Source organism: Symphodus melops, assembly GCF_947650265.1.
Source record: "Symphodus melops genome assembly, chromosome: 7".
Lineage (NCBI taxonomy): Eukaryota > Metazoa > Chordata > Actinopteri > Labriformes > Labridae > Symphodus > Symphodus melops.
In genome coordinates, this window is record NC_136697.1 from 6,454,566 (window position 1) to 6,470,339 (window position 15,774).

Genomic DNA, 15,774 nt, shown 5'->3' on the forward strand with positions numbered 1-15,774 from the left:
ACTTTTAGCCCATCTTAATTGTTTTATACATATTATTATTTGATTTGCTGCTCGTATATTTCTTTATTAAGTCCAGTTTCTTTTTACTGCTTCAGTTGTTTTTATTGTTATGTTGATGTTTAGCTTCTACCCCTCTTATTGTTTTCTGATTTCTATTTTTACAGCTTCTCGTCTTTGTTTTTTGCTTCCATCTCTTTGAATTCAGAATCAGTAATACTTTTTTTAATCTTGTTGGTTACGATTTCTAAAAACACAAAGCAGAAGAAATATAATTATATAAATCAAATATTAATCAAATATAACAGGAATGTAAGTAAGATATCAAGCAATAAGTACGGTACATCTTAATATCACTTTGTGCTGTAGAAAGTGCTTCTTTGTTATTGTAAGTTATTATATTGCCTGAATTTGTGGGGTTTTTGTTGTAGTTGAGCTGTTGTTTTATTTTACTGTACAGCACTTTGGTCAGCTGTGGTTGTTGTGCTTAACAAATACAGTTGGTTTAGATTGGATAGTTGGTTGGGTGCCTCGTCTGTGGGTTGCAGTTCATCTGTGACCCGGTTGGTAGAGTGGGTCGTCTCTCAATCAGATGTTTGGGGGTTTGATCCTGCAGCCACATGCTGCTTCATCAGCCGCATTTAAACGCGTATGAATAGGAGAAGTTAAGACTGATAGACGCTTTACAAAGCAACCTTTGCCATGAGTGTGTGAATGGGTAAGTGTGACCTGCAAGAGTTGTCAGAAGACAAGAAAAGTGCTAAACAAGCTCAAGACCATTTTGTTTATTTGTTATCCTGGCACTGTTGTTGTTCTGGACGAGTCAAAATAAAACATTTATATTTTTCTTTAATTATTATTGTTGTTGTTATTTTTAGATCTTAATTTGTGGCATTTCGATCAGCGCAGTACAACTCCTTCTCGCTAGGGGGCGATGTTTGAAGCCGGAAGCACGCTGGGTGTCTGTGTAGTCGAGGAAACTCGAGGGGGTTCCTCTCTCAGTGGCTAACAGTAGCTAGCCGGCTAATCTCCCGGATAACACAGGTGTGGTTGTGTTGAGTTTGCTTCTTCTTTCAGTGTTCGTGTCTGTGTGTGCTGAGTGTCCGACACGCCGTCAGTGACACGACGCAGCAGAGGACACGCTTCAACACGCCGCTGCATGTTCGTCCACTGTCGCTTCCTCCCGGGATGATAGCAGATAAGCGAGCCAGCTAGCTAAGAAAACCCTCCCAAAGTAGCCAAGTAGCAGCACTTGCACGGATGCTTTGAGCAGCAGCGCAGAGAGGGGTGTTTCGGGGAGTTCGTAGCCGGCTTCGCATCATGTCAGGCGGCCGGCCGCAGCAGCAGAGCGCCGGCGGGGCGAGCTCGGTGCCCGGCACGAGCAGCAGCAACAGCCCGGGCGGAGGAGGCACCGGCGGAGGGAGCAGCGCCGTCCCGACTCACGGAAACAACGCTGGAAATGTTGTGCCCTCGAGGAGCCTGGCAGCAGCTGGAGAGGGTGGCTTGTCGGTGCCGAGTTTGGCCGCCGTGCCCTCGTCCCGGAGCGTGTTAGCGTCTCTAAGCAGACCGTCAGCCTCCTCAGGGAGCCGGAAGAAATCTCTCCACCAAGCTCCGCTTTACAACGGCCTGCTCAACTCCTACGAGGATAAAAGCAACGACTTCGTCTGGTTAGTTTCCTCTGCTGTACCTTTAAAAAGACACAAAACTTAAAGCCCGGTGCTGATAAAAAGTGTCACACTTGTAAATGTTGACCTGCATGTAACACGTCTCGCTGTTTACATTTCAGTCCCATCTGCTTTGAGATGATCGAGGAGGCACACATGACGAAGTGTGGCCACAGCTTCTGGTAAGTGTTTCTAATGCTCAGAGAAGTTTAACAAACACACAGCATTCATGCAGACTCTTTAAGGGACACTCACAGTTCTCTTCCAGCCATTTAAACACAATCTAAGAGTTTTTGCATCATTGATTTAAAGGGACAGAGTGTCTGTAATTGTAGGATATATCAGTGTGCATGCTACCGATGTGAAACAGGAACGTTTCTTCAGCACCTTGAATCATTTGTTGTTTCCACCTCCTGCAGTTTCAAGTGTATCCGTCAGAGTCTGGAGGACAGCAACAGATGTCCAAAGTGTAACTATATTGTCGATAACGTGGATCAGCTTTACCCCAACTTTCTCGGTAGGTATTCTGAGAGTCAGCTGTTTGACGCCCCCTAATATTTATCATCGTTCCTACTATAGATACTGTTGTTGTTGTTTTTTTTGGGGGGGGGGGGTTTCCACACAGCAGTTCTGCTTCTGCAGTGTTTTCTGAGATCGTACATGTTGGACTCGGATATAATCCTTTTACTTCTCATGTCTGATGTTTGCAGAAGTCAGGTTTCTCTTATGGAGCACCTTTTACAGGTAGACGTCCCAAAGTACCTCACATAGCGTTAAAACTAAAGAGGTAGTAACACACAGTGTCATGTAAGCAGACTGAAACAAACCCTTCATCTGCTTTTTACAAATGTCCACACTTTGTCAGGTTTAGTGGGAGACGGGTCCAGAGTGGAGGAGCTGCAGCTGAGCGATATGAAGCCTATTTTTCCAATGAATGGCGATACTTGATATAACTGGATATATCGCTCTGCAGCCTCTAATGCGACGTCTCCTTTAGTTTTGAGTCTTGGAGCAGACCGGGACCAGAAGAGTCCTGCTGGTGTTTTATTGGCCTTCAACAGTTCTTTAACACAAGAAGGTGCTTGACCCGTGAACACTGGATGGCGATTACACAAGGTTTATTCTGGAAATCTAGACTTTTGCAAAAGTCAAGTGGTGAATTCGGCTCTCGACGCCACAGGCCGAAGATATGCCTGCCGAACCAAACGGTCCACGTGCTGGTCCAGGGTCAGAGATGTGAAGGGTACACTGAGCAGGTTTAACGTAACACGGGACTTCTGTCTGACTCTGTACCAAGACTTTACAGGAAGCTCTGTTTAGTTCTCTAAATGCTTGAAAAGAAATTCTTCTCGCCTGTCAAGTCTTTTTATATAGGACAGTTAATAGAAGAGAGAGAGAGAGGGGTTTGAACCAGGCCGCCTGCTTGGAGAGCGGTCGCTCCGGTACATGATGGGATGTGACCGAGCTGCTGGGCCTTCTACGCTCTGATTTCTTCACTTTTCAACTCACTCTCTCTCTCTCTCACTCTCTCTCTCTCACTCATATACTAATGTTGTAACCTTTCCTGTTGCAGTAAACGAGCTGATCCTGAAACAGAAGCAGAGGTCAGAGGAGAAAAGACTCAAACTCGACCATCCTGTGAGTAAGACGCACATCTCGTGAAGTTCCCCCCCTCTGCTCTTTGTTGAAGCTCCATGAGTGAACGAACAAAAGGTGACTGATCAGTGTGTCCCCCCCCCACTCACAGAACGGCTCCAGGTGGCAGGTGTTTCAGGACGTGTTGAGTCCTGACCAGGAGAACTTGGACCTGGCCAATGTCAACCTGATGCTGGAGCTGCTGGTGCAGAAGAAGAAGCAGCTGGAGGCGGTGAGTGGATCTCTTCTCTTTAACACCTGAACACATCGTGCTGCACAGTGACGCTGACTCATGGCGAAGAAAGTCCGTCCTTTACAAAAGGCGATACGGCTTAACCGTCAGAAGACTGATCACCACGACTTGAAGGAGCCAACGCGCCACTGTGACAGGTCAAAGTTCATGCAAAACATCCAGAGCTTTAAAAACCTCCTGCACCTCTGAATTCACTTCTTTATGAGCTTTAAAAAAACATGAGCAGTGACCAAAAGTGTGTTAAAATGTTAGTGAACAAATGTTCAAAGGGATCTAGTGAGGACGCAGCCGCTCACAGCCCGGCCTCCTGCTCACTGTCACCGTTCATTCAAGAGGTGAAGAACAGAGAGGCGGCGTTCAGTTATCCTAACATTTATCTGACTTGTAAACACGTCCGTCTCTTTATGGCCTAAACCAGTGAAACATGCGAACACCTGACTGGAATACTCCCACCTATTATCATTGACTCAGTCACTCTTAGTTGATCTGCTCCACTACGCTGTAACGACAACGTTCATCATGAACTCATCCAATCAGTCGTGGCGTGCAGGCGGTCTGTGATCACAGCAGCAGGAGGAGGCTAAGCTAACGTGTCTTCAGGTCGCTCTCTCTCCCTGAGCGTTTGTTCAGTCATCGGCTGCTTTGGACTTCAGCTTCACAGCGTTCTTCTCAATGTTTCATCTGATTGGACTTTAATTTGGTGATCTTTTCTTCCTCATCATCAGGCGTGCGTGTGTGTGTGCGTGTGTGTGTGTCCACATGTGTTTTGGTTGTGTAGTGCAGATCGCTGGTTCCCATCCTTTGTTATTGGCAGACAAACACCCAGAGTCCTGCTGGATGAACTCCAGTAACCTTTAGTTTATTGACACATGGAGCAAATGTTTGATCTGAATCAATTCTTCGCTTTAAAAAGTGATGGAACAGCGGATGTCTCAACGCTACTTTTTGAACTCTATCGCTCCGGTTTGTCCTTTTACGTTCAAGGTTTGAAAGTCAACATTTATTTCCTTCGAGACTAAACGTGACCGTCAGCGTTTATCCGAATGATCGACCCTTTCTATCGTGACGTATTTCACCACCGTGCTGAGGAACGGCGGCCTGTGTGGAGCACGCTGCAGTTCAGTTAGAAAAGAAACCAAACGCTACTTCCTGATCTCTGACGCAGAGCTTCAGCAAAAGACGTGAGGCGTCAAAGCAGTCGCCAACATGACGTGAACACGGCGTGACGGACTCGAGCCTGCGTCAGTCAGAGATCATCATCCTGCTCCGTCACTTCCTGTCCGCCCCAGTTGACCTTTTTTCTGCCTGTTCCACATGTTCCGTCGGCGTCTGCACTCGCCAGCTCCTTTGGGCGGGAGGACTGTCTCTGATTGGCTGTTCAACGTGAAACAGAAGAGCCAGAGCACGAGCAGAAAATCCGAAGCTTCTACTTATAAATGAGCGAGGACTTTTTATCAAACCTTATTCTGGATTAGAAGGGCCTTTATTCCCAGGGGTGAGCATCTCGTATCATAGCAACAGTTTATCAGCATTCTTCCCTCCAGCTACTTCAGACTTCTCTCTTTCGTCTCTGTCCGGTGTCTTTTAGATGAGTAGTTTAAAGATTTCATGTCTCTGACTTTAGCTTCATTTTGCAAACGGTTGTGAGACTAAACTCCAAACCTGCTCCACAATAAGTTTTTATTAACACTAACCGTGAACAACTTTGAAAGTTCAGGTAGAGCACAAGCCAAGATGATCAACCACAACATCTTTTATCAGCTCAGCTCAAAGATCAGGAGAGCTCTCGCCTCGAGGAGAACCGGACCACAAACTCTCTCTCTCACTAAACGTCTGTGTGGAGGCGAGGAAGGAGGCTGCGTCGTCACTGCCGCCCTCAGCGACCCTCCAATAACACGCCGGCTTCTGTCCAATCAGTGAGCAGCGGGTACCTGCAGCACAGACGGAGACGGGCGGCAGATTGAATGAGAACAAACACAAAGATGACTCAGTGAGTCGACCTCCTCCGGTCTGAAAGGGAGGAGGAGGAGGGGCTTCTTCTTGTCTTCATCAGCGTGTTCATTGACCTGCTGACCACTCATGCTGGACCTGTCCTGTGTTCTTTTGGTTCGGTTTATGAAGAATGTGAAGAACCTCTGCTGTGGATACCTTCTCCGTTTTTCTTTTTTCCCCCTTTTTACCACACGGAGAAAAGTCCAAATAAGAGCAGCGGTCCAAAACTCTGACTTGACTTCCTGCTCTGGGTGTAGTTAGTTATGCCAGACATTTCAAGTATGAACGTCCTCAAGCCACAGTTGTCAGAAATCATCTCCCGACACCCGTAAACTCTTTGGTTTGGGATCCTTTCCTGAATAACATTCTCCACTTCCTCTAATATTCGTTTTGATAATTGTTTTCTTCATGTCTGCGTCTGAGTTGAAATGGAAGTACCAGACGTGCACAGAGTCCTCCGTTCAATCCAAAGTACTCAAACTAGAACTCCAGGTCATGTTAAAGCACGGGAAGTGTCGTTTTACTTGAAGGCACTCCAGCAGAAATCAATCGTCTGTTGTGATTCTGTTTGGCTGATTGATATGATGGTTCTCATCACTCTGTTCACTGTGTGTCAGACGGGGAGCGTCTCCGCAGCGTTCCTCCTCAAATGATCTCGAGCTCCGTGCTGCTGCTACAATAGAAAGCGGGATAAACGGAGGGCTTTCTGCAGCTCTGCTGTCCAGTGAGGTGCTGTGATTGATTTGTGCGTCTCTTCCAGGAATCTCAGGCAGCTCAGAGACAGATCCTCATGGAGTTCCTGAAAGAAGCCAGAAGAAACAAGCGAGAGGTACGCGTGTTCTCCTTTCACTCAGTCATGTCTTTAAATGGCCATGAATTTGATTTGAGCTCAGTGGCTCCCTCATACAAGATTGAAATGTGCATGAATTTGATTTTCAATTCCTCCCCCACATTAAGTGTTTTCTTTAAACTAAAAATATATTTCCTCTGTTTGAATCCTTTTTATCTAATATATTTCAGTAAAGCACGATCGGACTATTTCTTCATTAAAATAACAATATTAATAATAATATTGATAATAATATTTTCTCTTCCTCTCAAATGTCTGATACTCTTCTTTAAACATTTCTGGACCAATTAAAAAGCTTTGTCGAGGCTCACGATCCAATCAACTTCATCTCGACATTAAGTCCCGCCTTCTATCATCTGGTTCTATCCGGCTGTAGCAGGAAATGCATCACAGCAGTCAGACACTGTCACGTGCTTAGAAATAAAACATGTTTTATACTCTGTGAAATATGATGAAATGGAACTTAGTGAATGTAGACGAATGAATCCAGAGACGGTCATGTGACCTGATGATTACTAACCTGTGCTCTTTGCTCCGTCAACAGCAACTGGAGCAGCTACAGAAAGAGCTCAGCTTCCTTGAAGATGACATCAAGCGTGTCGAGGTAAAAGCTCAACGGCGCTGGCGGCGGGCTCTACAGGTGAAAGTGGGCGGAGCCCCGCCTCTGGAGATTAACATGTTTTTATGTCCTCCTCCAGGAGATGAGCGGCCTGTACTCTCCCATGATGGAGGCCGAGTGCACCGTCCCGAACGTGGAGGCTCCCTCTCCTGCTCCCAGGTACGGCTCCAACCAATCACGTGCGCCCTAAAGCAGCACGAGCAGCAGCTCAAAGAGAAAAGAAAAAAAAAACAGTTACACTGCTTGGGTCTTTTTTTTTATGTATGTAGGTACATGAGAAAAATGACAAATGAATGTTGAATCTTGTACGAAGGAGCCACTGAGCTCATCAGAACGCACACGCAGCGTCTCCTCTCACGTCTCTTCTTGTGTGTCGTCGAACAGCTGCAGCAGCATTATTGACCCTCCAGACTACAGCCAGCCTCCTGGATTTGGTGGAGCGACCCAGGTAACTGAGCGACTCCTTTAAAATCTGTCTCTGAGGTCACATGTGGTGTTTCTCACTGGGCCTGTAAGCTGTTGAAGCATTTATTCGCTGTCTACTCAAAGGTTTTATCATCTGTAAGGGAGTCATTGATTTGGCTTGAGCGGACTATAAGAGGAAGATCCAGGCAGTTTTAAAGAAAAAGAAAGCATCTTCAAACAGATGTTACCACAAGTGTTTGACAGATACTGAGGTGCCCGTGATGGCTCTTTAACCAGCAGCCCGTCAACTTTACGCCTATATTTTATTTCAACGCTAACAGCAGAAAACGAAGAAAAAAAAGACCAGACTCCTGCACATTCTTGGTCGAGCTTTAAAAGAGTTGTAAGTGAATAAATGTCAGTGTGAGTTAAGTGCTGAGGCGACTCGCGCTCTTAAATACCTGGAACTGTTTTTTTTTTTTTTTTTTTTCCAGGGCAAGAGGCAGACGTGGTACAACAGCACGCTGGCGTCCAGGAGGAAGAGGCTGACGGCTCATTTCGAAGATCTGGAGCAGTGCTACTTCTCCAATAAGATGTCACGCATCACAGGTACGCAACCCCGCAAGTCCCACTGGGTCCGAGTCCGCACGCCACCCGAGCAACTGAAGCTGGATGTCCTGAGGCTTCAGCTCTAAGCTATAAGAAAAGATAATCCTTTATTCATCTCGCAAGCGGACACATGCAGCAAAGCAGGATAGCAGAAGGAAATCAGACCAAAAATGCTAAAATTACAATCGATAAAAATAGAAGTGTAGAAAAAGTATGCATGAAAAAAATAATGAAAGAGCGAGTAAAATATGCATGAAAAAAGGAGCAGTTGAAGATGTAAGTGTGTGATAGATGAAAGCCTGCAGGAGCTCTCAGCACGTTCTTCGTCGTCAGGAGTTGATTTTAATGTGACAAGAATAACATGCTGTTTCAGTGTGGCGTGCGGCTCCCTCTGCTCCGGCGCTGGTTGAACTGTGGCGTTGCCGCCCTTGCTCCATCTCATCCGCAGTAATGTGTCTGTGTGTCTGTTGTGTTCAGATGAAGGCAGGAATCTGAACCAGCTGGATGATTTCATGGAGTGCCTGTCCAAGTTCACTCGGTACAACTCAGTGCGGCCGCTCGCCACCCTCTCCTACGCCAGCGACCTCTACAACGGCTCCAGTATTGTTTCCAGGTGAGCGGAGGGGACTGAACTTTGTATGAGCTCATTCATCTTTTCACTGAAGGGAGGGTTTGTTCGTGTCGTGCGCTCAGATGTCGTCACGTCTTTGTACGTTCATTTTGATTCAGCGACACACACACACACACACACACACACACACACACACACACACACACACACAGCTCTACACTGTAACCAGAGGCGCTGTTTATCAACATGCAGGGCATGATTCAACCACATTAAGGCGACCCTCAGGGCTCACAAACTTTGAACCAAAATGGGCAAATTTTGCAGTGACAGTAGAAACCCCCGCGGGGGGAGGGGCCTCTGACAGGACTCGCTGTCAATGCCATGCTACACGTCGCATGTATTAATGCTGTAAAAACCAGAGTCTGTCAGTAAAGAACAATGAAGAGGAATTGTCCGTCTGCAGGAGAGCGAAAAGAAAGAGGACGGTTTGAACGCCCCAACTTAACTTTAGACCTCAACAGACTCTAGAATGGTGAGGGGAGGGGGGGTGGGTCACTTCATCCCTCTGTGACACTCAGATTAAAGGCGTTGTGTCCCAGGGGCGTCTTTAGGATCTCTGTCCTGTGTCGCAGAAACATGAACACGTTGATTGGAATCCTTCTTGTCTCCCGTGGTTCAGTATCGAGTTTGACCGTGACTGCGACTACTTCGCCATCGCCGGCGTGACCAAGAAGATCAAAGTGTTTGAGTACGGCACAGTGATCCAGGACGCCGTGGACATCCACTACCCCGTCAATGAGATGACCTGCAACTCTAAAATCAGGTCAGCACGATCTCTCTCTCGACAGACCCGAGTTGTTTGGTTGAGCGTCAGGCGGCGGTCATAATCACGTCCCACCTGGTTTGTTTTGTTTGCAGCTGTATCAGCTGGAGCAGCTATCACAAGAACCTCCTGGCCAGCAGCGACTACGAGGGCACCGTGATCCTGTGGGACGGCTTCACCGGACAGAGGTCCAAAGTCTACCAGGTAGGAGGTTTAAAAGTGGGGGGGGGGGCTCTTGATTGAAACCAGTTCAAACCTTTCCACTGATCTCTCTGCAGGAACATGAAAAAAGATGTTGGAGTGTCGACTTCAATCTGATGGACCCGAAGCTGTTGGCCTCGGGCTCCGACGACGCTAAAGGTAACGGCCCTCTACCTTCTCTCTCTCTCTCTCTCTCTCGCCCGGCACACGTCCCTGAGCTCACCACCAACTGTCCCCGTCTCTGCTTCTGTCCCTCAGTCAAGTTGTGGTCCACCAATCTGGACAACTCCGTGGCCAGCATCGAGGCGAAGGCCAACGTCTGCTGCGTTAAGTTCAGCCCCACCTCCAGGTATCATCTGGCGTTTGGCTGCGCAGGTGAGACCAAAGCAGGACGAAATGATGGATGCAACTTTGTCATCGTTCGGTCACTTTGACTTGTTCCAAAGTTGTAAAGGCAGATTCACAGGTCACAGCACAACGGTCTTCTGACAGATTACAGTCGTCTCACTCCGCCACAGTTTTCCTGGTATTCAGTGTTTCCTTTGTGGTCCAGACAAACATCATTTATTCCTCTCTCAAAGGAGAAATAATACCAGAAACAATCCTTCAAGGGGATGAAGCAGAGAAACACAGAGACTCTCTGTTATCCAGCAGGGGATTGTTCTGGCTTCTTTACCTCATTCCCCGAGTCTCCGAGGTCCAAGTCCGCTCAGCCTGGAAGAGGAAGCCTTCCATGACCTTGGACGTGTCGGTTTGAAGTGAAGCGAGGACGTCAGACTTAAAGCCAGCAGAGACGGCGTACCGATCTGTCACTCCGCGAACGGACGGAGAACACAGCTCATAAGAAAGACACACTTTGAAACATGTCAACACAGCTCTTGCACCATCATTCACTGTGCTCCCCTCCTCCCCCTCTGTTTTTCAGCTCCCATCTGAATGCTTACTTTTTTTTTGTTTGTGCTTTCAGACCACTGTGTCCACTACTACGACCTACGCAACACTAAGCAGCCAATCATGGTGTTCAAAGGCCACAGGAAGGCGGTGTCCTACGCCAAGTTTGTCAACGGAGAGGAAATCGTGTCAGCGTAAGTCAGTGTGGTTTGCAGTTTACACAGGCGTTATGACCAGCAGCTTCTTACTTCCTCCTCTGTCCGTCTCTTCTCCACAAACACGTCTCCTTTGTACTTCCTGCTGTCTGTTACACCGTGAACAGACAGAACACGGTGACTTCTCTGTGGCTCGTCTGTCTTAGTCTCCTGTACTGATTACACTCACAGAGCCTCCATACTTAACACCCTCCTCTGTTCTCCTGCTCTTTCACCGGCAGCTCGACAGACAGCCAGCTGAAGCTGTGGAACGTCAACAAGCCTCACTGCCTGCGCTCCTTCAAGGGTCACATCAATGAGAAGAACTTTGTGGGCCTGGCCTCCAATGGAGACTACGTCGCCTGTGGTCAGTATTGATCTTAACAAACACAGGGCTTAACTCATGTGGCGTGAAATGATTAAATCATTAACCAAATAAACAGAAAAAGAACCCGTGATTTCTGTCTATACATCTTGCCAGTACTCATTGAAGACATGAAAGATGTCCTGCTCTCCTGTGGGCCTGAGTGGCAGCAGCTCGTCAGCCTTTGTATGGATAACTGTGCTGTGACGAGAAGACGAGAGACACAAGCAGGGAACAAGAACCCTCACCTGCTCCACATGGTGTCAAATCCTGCCACATTGAAGAATTACCCTCTGATTTGTACCATGATCTCTAGAAATCACCCAAACAGAAATGTTCCATGAATTTCAGAGTCGTTTTTGCTAATTGCCCTTGAAGCAAACATTTTCAGACTCAGGTTTTTTTTTTCACTTTAAGCCCAACCGTTTGGACATACCAACCATGCAGGTGATTTTATAAAATCTCTTCAGGACTTTTCAAATAAATCCCATCAGTGTTGGACTTTGTCAGTTTTATTCTCCCTCGGAGGGAATGAAGTCACTGTAAGCTTTCAGGCTCTTCCTTTAATGTCCAAACTCAATGAGCAGACGTTTGTCTTTATGGTTTATTTCAGCCGGTCAGATAACGGCGCAGTACAACACAATCATTGACAGTGTCCTCTGTGAACCGACTTCTCACATGCTACATGCTACATCTATTCTGTTCTTCACAAGGCTTGGTGACATTTCATTCTGAGCTTTAATCCCAATATTACTCTGCACATGGTTACAGTGACTCAAACCTCCAACAGTGACTCTCAGTTAGCAGAGGGATTTAAATAAAACATTCACAAAGTGACCAAACTGAATCTATTCATAGAAACGTGACTAACGAGCGCTCTGTACCTGTGAAGTAAAAAACTGAAAGCCCTTCTTGTTTGTGCCTGACAGGCAGCGAAAACAACTCCCTGTACCTGTACTACAAAGGGCTCTCCAAGACGCTGTTAACGTTCAAGTTTGACACGGTGAAGAGCGTCCTGGACAAGGACAAGAAGGAAGACGACACCAACGAGTTTGTCAGTGCCGTCTGCTGGAGAGCGCTGCCTGACGGAGTGAGTGGCCCTCTGTGTGACCGATGCTGCTCTCTGTCTGCTCTCTCTCTCTCTGTATCCAGATATGTGTACACTGTCTCTTATTCCCCCGATACTTGGAGACCCCGACCTTTAAGATTCAGTCACAAAATAAATCATTAGTATTGATACAGTTTGTTTGTAGACGCTCGTCTTGTCTTATCTCACTAAACTCAATGTCCCAAACTTATCCCCACGTTGTTCCTGCTGCTTCACCGGCGGCCTGTGAATGTGTTTGAATGGAGTACATATTACTGATGATGACTTTACACAGCAGTGTGTGAGCGTAGGTGTAAAGTGCTTTAAGTGAGACTAGAAAATAACCACACAAGCTCGAGACCATTTACCCTTCTGCTGTGTTGTTGTTGTTGTTGTTGTTGTTGTTGTTGTAAGATGTCGTATTAACGGGGTTTTTGTTTTTCAGGAGTCGAATGTGCTGATAGCTGCGAACAGTCAAGGAACAATTAAGGTTTGTGTTTACATCTTCAACCATGAAGTGTTCAGATACGCCCTACAGGGGGCAGACTGTGTCAGTGCTTCAAACACTGTTCATAGTTCTGTTTATAAACGAGACTGAAACCATGTTTGGTGGCTGACGGTTCATTTTCAGTGAGTGTCGTTCAGAAGCAGCTTTTGACTTCTTCTTTGACGCGTCAGTGGTCAAAAATAATCCTCATGTTAACTCCGAAAAGACGAGAGGATTAGTAACGTCATGAATCTCCTCCACTCCATCAACCCCAGATCACCTGTCTGTCAGGAGTACACCTTTCATATAATACCAGTGTCACTGTGAGACTGTTCTTAGAACACTGTGTACCGTTGGGGACTTATAAACAGAACAAGGTGTTGAAGAAGAATGGCAGCACTTCTTCTTCTTCTTCTTTTTTTTTTTTTTTACTAATCTCGCTCTTCTGAAGACTTGAAAATCTTTTGAAGAAGTGTTTGTTGAATTATTCACAAATGAACATGAGAGGCGTTCACCTTGAAGGAGAAGAAGACTGAGAGCCTGATCAAGGAAGTCATAACAAAAACGGAAAAAAAGTCTTTTTTTGTTCTCACCGTCTGATAAAGTCTTCATGGACATTCTCCAACCAAATCTGGATCAGTCTTTACTTTGGGACTTTGTAGGAAAATGACCAACTCTCTATAACGTATACTTACTATATTTTATCTTTCTATTCATCAACCATGGGTGGGCAATGGGGAGATGATATCCCAGGGTGTGCTTCAGCTTTTCTAATGTTTCATTGTTTTCTAGAAGTTTTTCGAGCTCTTACTAAAGAGTGTTAAAGATACGAAGCTGGAGTGTTGACGTTGTTCTCCCTCTCTGGTAACGTTGTCAACAAAGACGGCAGGCTGCAGCTCAACATAACGACTCTCTCTCTCTCTCTCTCTCTCTCTCTCTCTGTTTCTGTCTCTGTCTCTCTCTCTCTCTCTCTGTCTCTCTGTCTCTGTCTCTCTGTCTCTGTCTCTGTCTCTGTCCCTGTCCCTGTCCCCACAGGTGCTGGAGCTTGTCTGAAGGCCCGTCACATCTCTGGCGTGTGACGGAGGCCTCAGCAGCCTCTCTGCTGGGTGGAGGATCAGTGTGACGCAGCGAGAGCTCCAGGCCGCCTGCTGAACCTGGGATACCTGAAAACAGTGGGCGGGAGAGCCTGAAAGAAGCCGTCTTATTTTAATGAGCTACACGTGTTTTTTCAAAACGAGGCTGTACAGACTTTGGGAGCAGTGCGTCCTTATAGCAGGAGAAGACGAGCGTGGGCACAAACAGAACAAGAGACTTTCTTTTTTTGTTGTTTTTTTTTTCAGTAAAGCTATATATCAGCTACAATAAAACACCTCTTTATGGTTTGAGGTCAGATCAAACACCTGTAGCTTTTTAAAGACGCTCGTGAAGGTACATCCAGCCAAATGCTTCCACTGAGATGCATTTCCCCTTTTAAAGGCCAAAGCACAAAACTGAACGACATGGAGAACTCGTGTCTTCACAAGAAGCTTTTAACCCCCGCCTTATTCAATGTCCGTCAGCCATCACTTTTGTTTCCCCTCTGTGTTTAGTCTTTGTGTTCTTCAGATTGGGAGAAACCAGTTTTAATAAATGAGACTTGAATGTCATTTGTATCATCCGTTCATTTTCTGCTTTATGAGTGTAGGACGGGATTTGGCGAATGACGTAAGACCAATTGATCGTGGAAACGTCGAGGAATGTCCTGATGTTTTTGTTATGAACAAAATCAGATGTGACATGTCTGATCACAACCGTGCTCCGTGTAACTTCAGCCGTTAATTTGAAATGCTGCATCAAACTGGATTTATTTTTCCACGTCCGTGAGCCATTTTTTTCTTTTCTTGTTGAAAAATGAGAACCTCAATTAATCCGTTTTCTTAACTTCACAGTAGCAATGACTCTTCACATACTTGAGGTAAAAACATCTGATCGAAGCTGAGCTGCTTGCTAACATCCTGTTACAGGTGTCAGTTTCTGTGGAGTAGTGATCCATGTTGACGTTGATGTCAGACCTATTTTATGATAACAGTGAGAGAGCGAGAGGTGTTTTTTGTATTTGTAAAACTCAATAAATTATTTCCAAACTATTTTGTTCTGTAGGCTCATCTTTGTTAGAAATCGTTGAGTACCTGCTCAGTGTTTAAACCTTGTGTGCACAGAGTGTTAATCTCAAACATGTTGAGAGGCCTCTCTGAGGCTGAACCATCATACTTTATATTTGAGTGTTCAGAGCTGTGGGGAACTTTAAAAACAACAAAACCACAGAAACTGGATTCATGCCAGAGGTAAAAACTATTCAATCTATTTAGTTTCTAAATCGTGTTAGTCGTGATAGTCAAAATGATGTGATGATAGACAGACCAGTTATAGGTTTAGATAATTTAAATTAACTTGTCAATTGCAGCACATTGGCTGTTTAAGAAAGCAGTGGTAAACAACCTGTGGTGTCAAATACTCGTACTCAAATATAAAATCTTACTACTTACTCATCAATGCATACACGGCACTGCCCCTTCAAACCTTAAAGAACTGCTCACCCCACAAACCAGCACAAGACACCTCAGATCTGCCCCTACCAACTGCCTCCAAACCTCCAGGACTAAGCTCTGCTCGATGGGGGACAGAGCCTTCTCCTCTGCTGCCCCACGGCTTTGGAATGGTCTTCCTGGCTATTTGAGGGCCCCACAGACAGTGGACTCCTTCAAAAAGGAACTGAAAACATTCCTTTTTACAAGAGCCCCCCACAGCTTTTAGATCTTGTTTTATGCTCAGGTTCTTAACTCTGCATGGTTTTAATTGTTTGACTCTTGCTGTTTTTATGGTAGATAGATAGATAGATAGATAGATACTTTATTGATCCCGAGGGAAATTCAAGGCATCCAGTAGCAGTGTACAGACAGGCAGGACACAAGACATTAGTTACAATACACACCCGCTGTCCCCCCTCCCCTCTGTATACAAAATCCTCCAAACAAGATATAGCAGCCCCTATGTGACTAAGAATAAACATAATTATATGTTAAACCTGTGCAGTTAGCATTAGCAGTTAGACTTAAAACTAGTATAGCATAATAGGTAGGCCTACTCGTATGG

The 15,774-nt window shown here is 45.8% G+C and overlaps 1 protein-coding gene across 1 annotated transcript; it reads left to right on the forward strand.

Annotated features, from left to right (window-relative positions):
* The first annotated feature begins 914 nt into the window (after positions 1–914).
* cop1 (COP1 E3 ubiquitin ligase) lies at positions 915–14,768 on the forward strand. Its single transcript, XM_079347807.1, has 20 exons — positions 915–1,664; positions 1,784–1,843; positions 2,081–2,178; positions 3,235–3,299; positions 3,409–3,528; positions 6,302–6,370; positions 6,936–6,995; positions 7,090–7,169; positions 7,395–7,458; positions 7,910–8,024; positions 8,502–8,637; positions 9,275–9,418; positions 9,514–9,622; positions 9,697–9,778; positions 9,878–9,994; positions 10,587–10,704; positions 10,947–11,071; positions 11,998–12,158; positions 12,601–12,645; positions 13,678–14,768. Exons 1-20 carry the CDS (start codon positions 1,318–1,320, stop codon positions 13,693–13,695), a joined length of 2,133 nt encoding a protein of 710 aa, XP_079203933.1. The 5' UTR covers positions 915–1,317; the 3' UTR covers positions 13,696–14,768.
* The last annotated feature ends 1,006 nt before the right edge of the window (positions 14,769–15,774 follow it).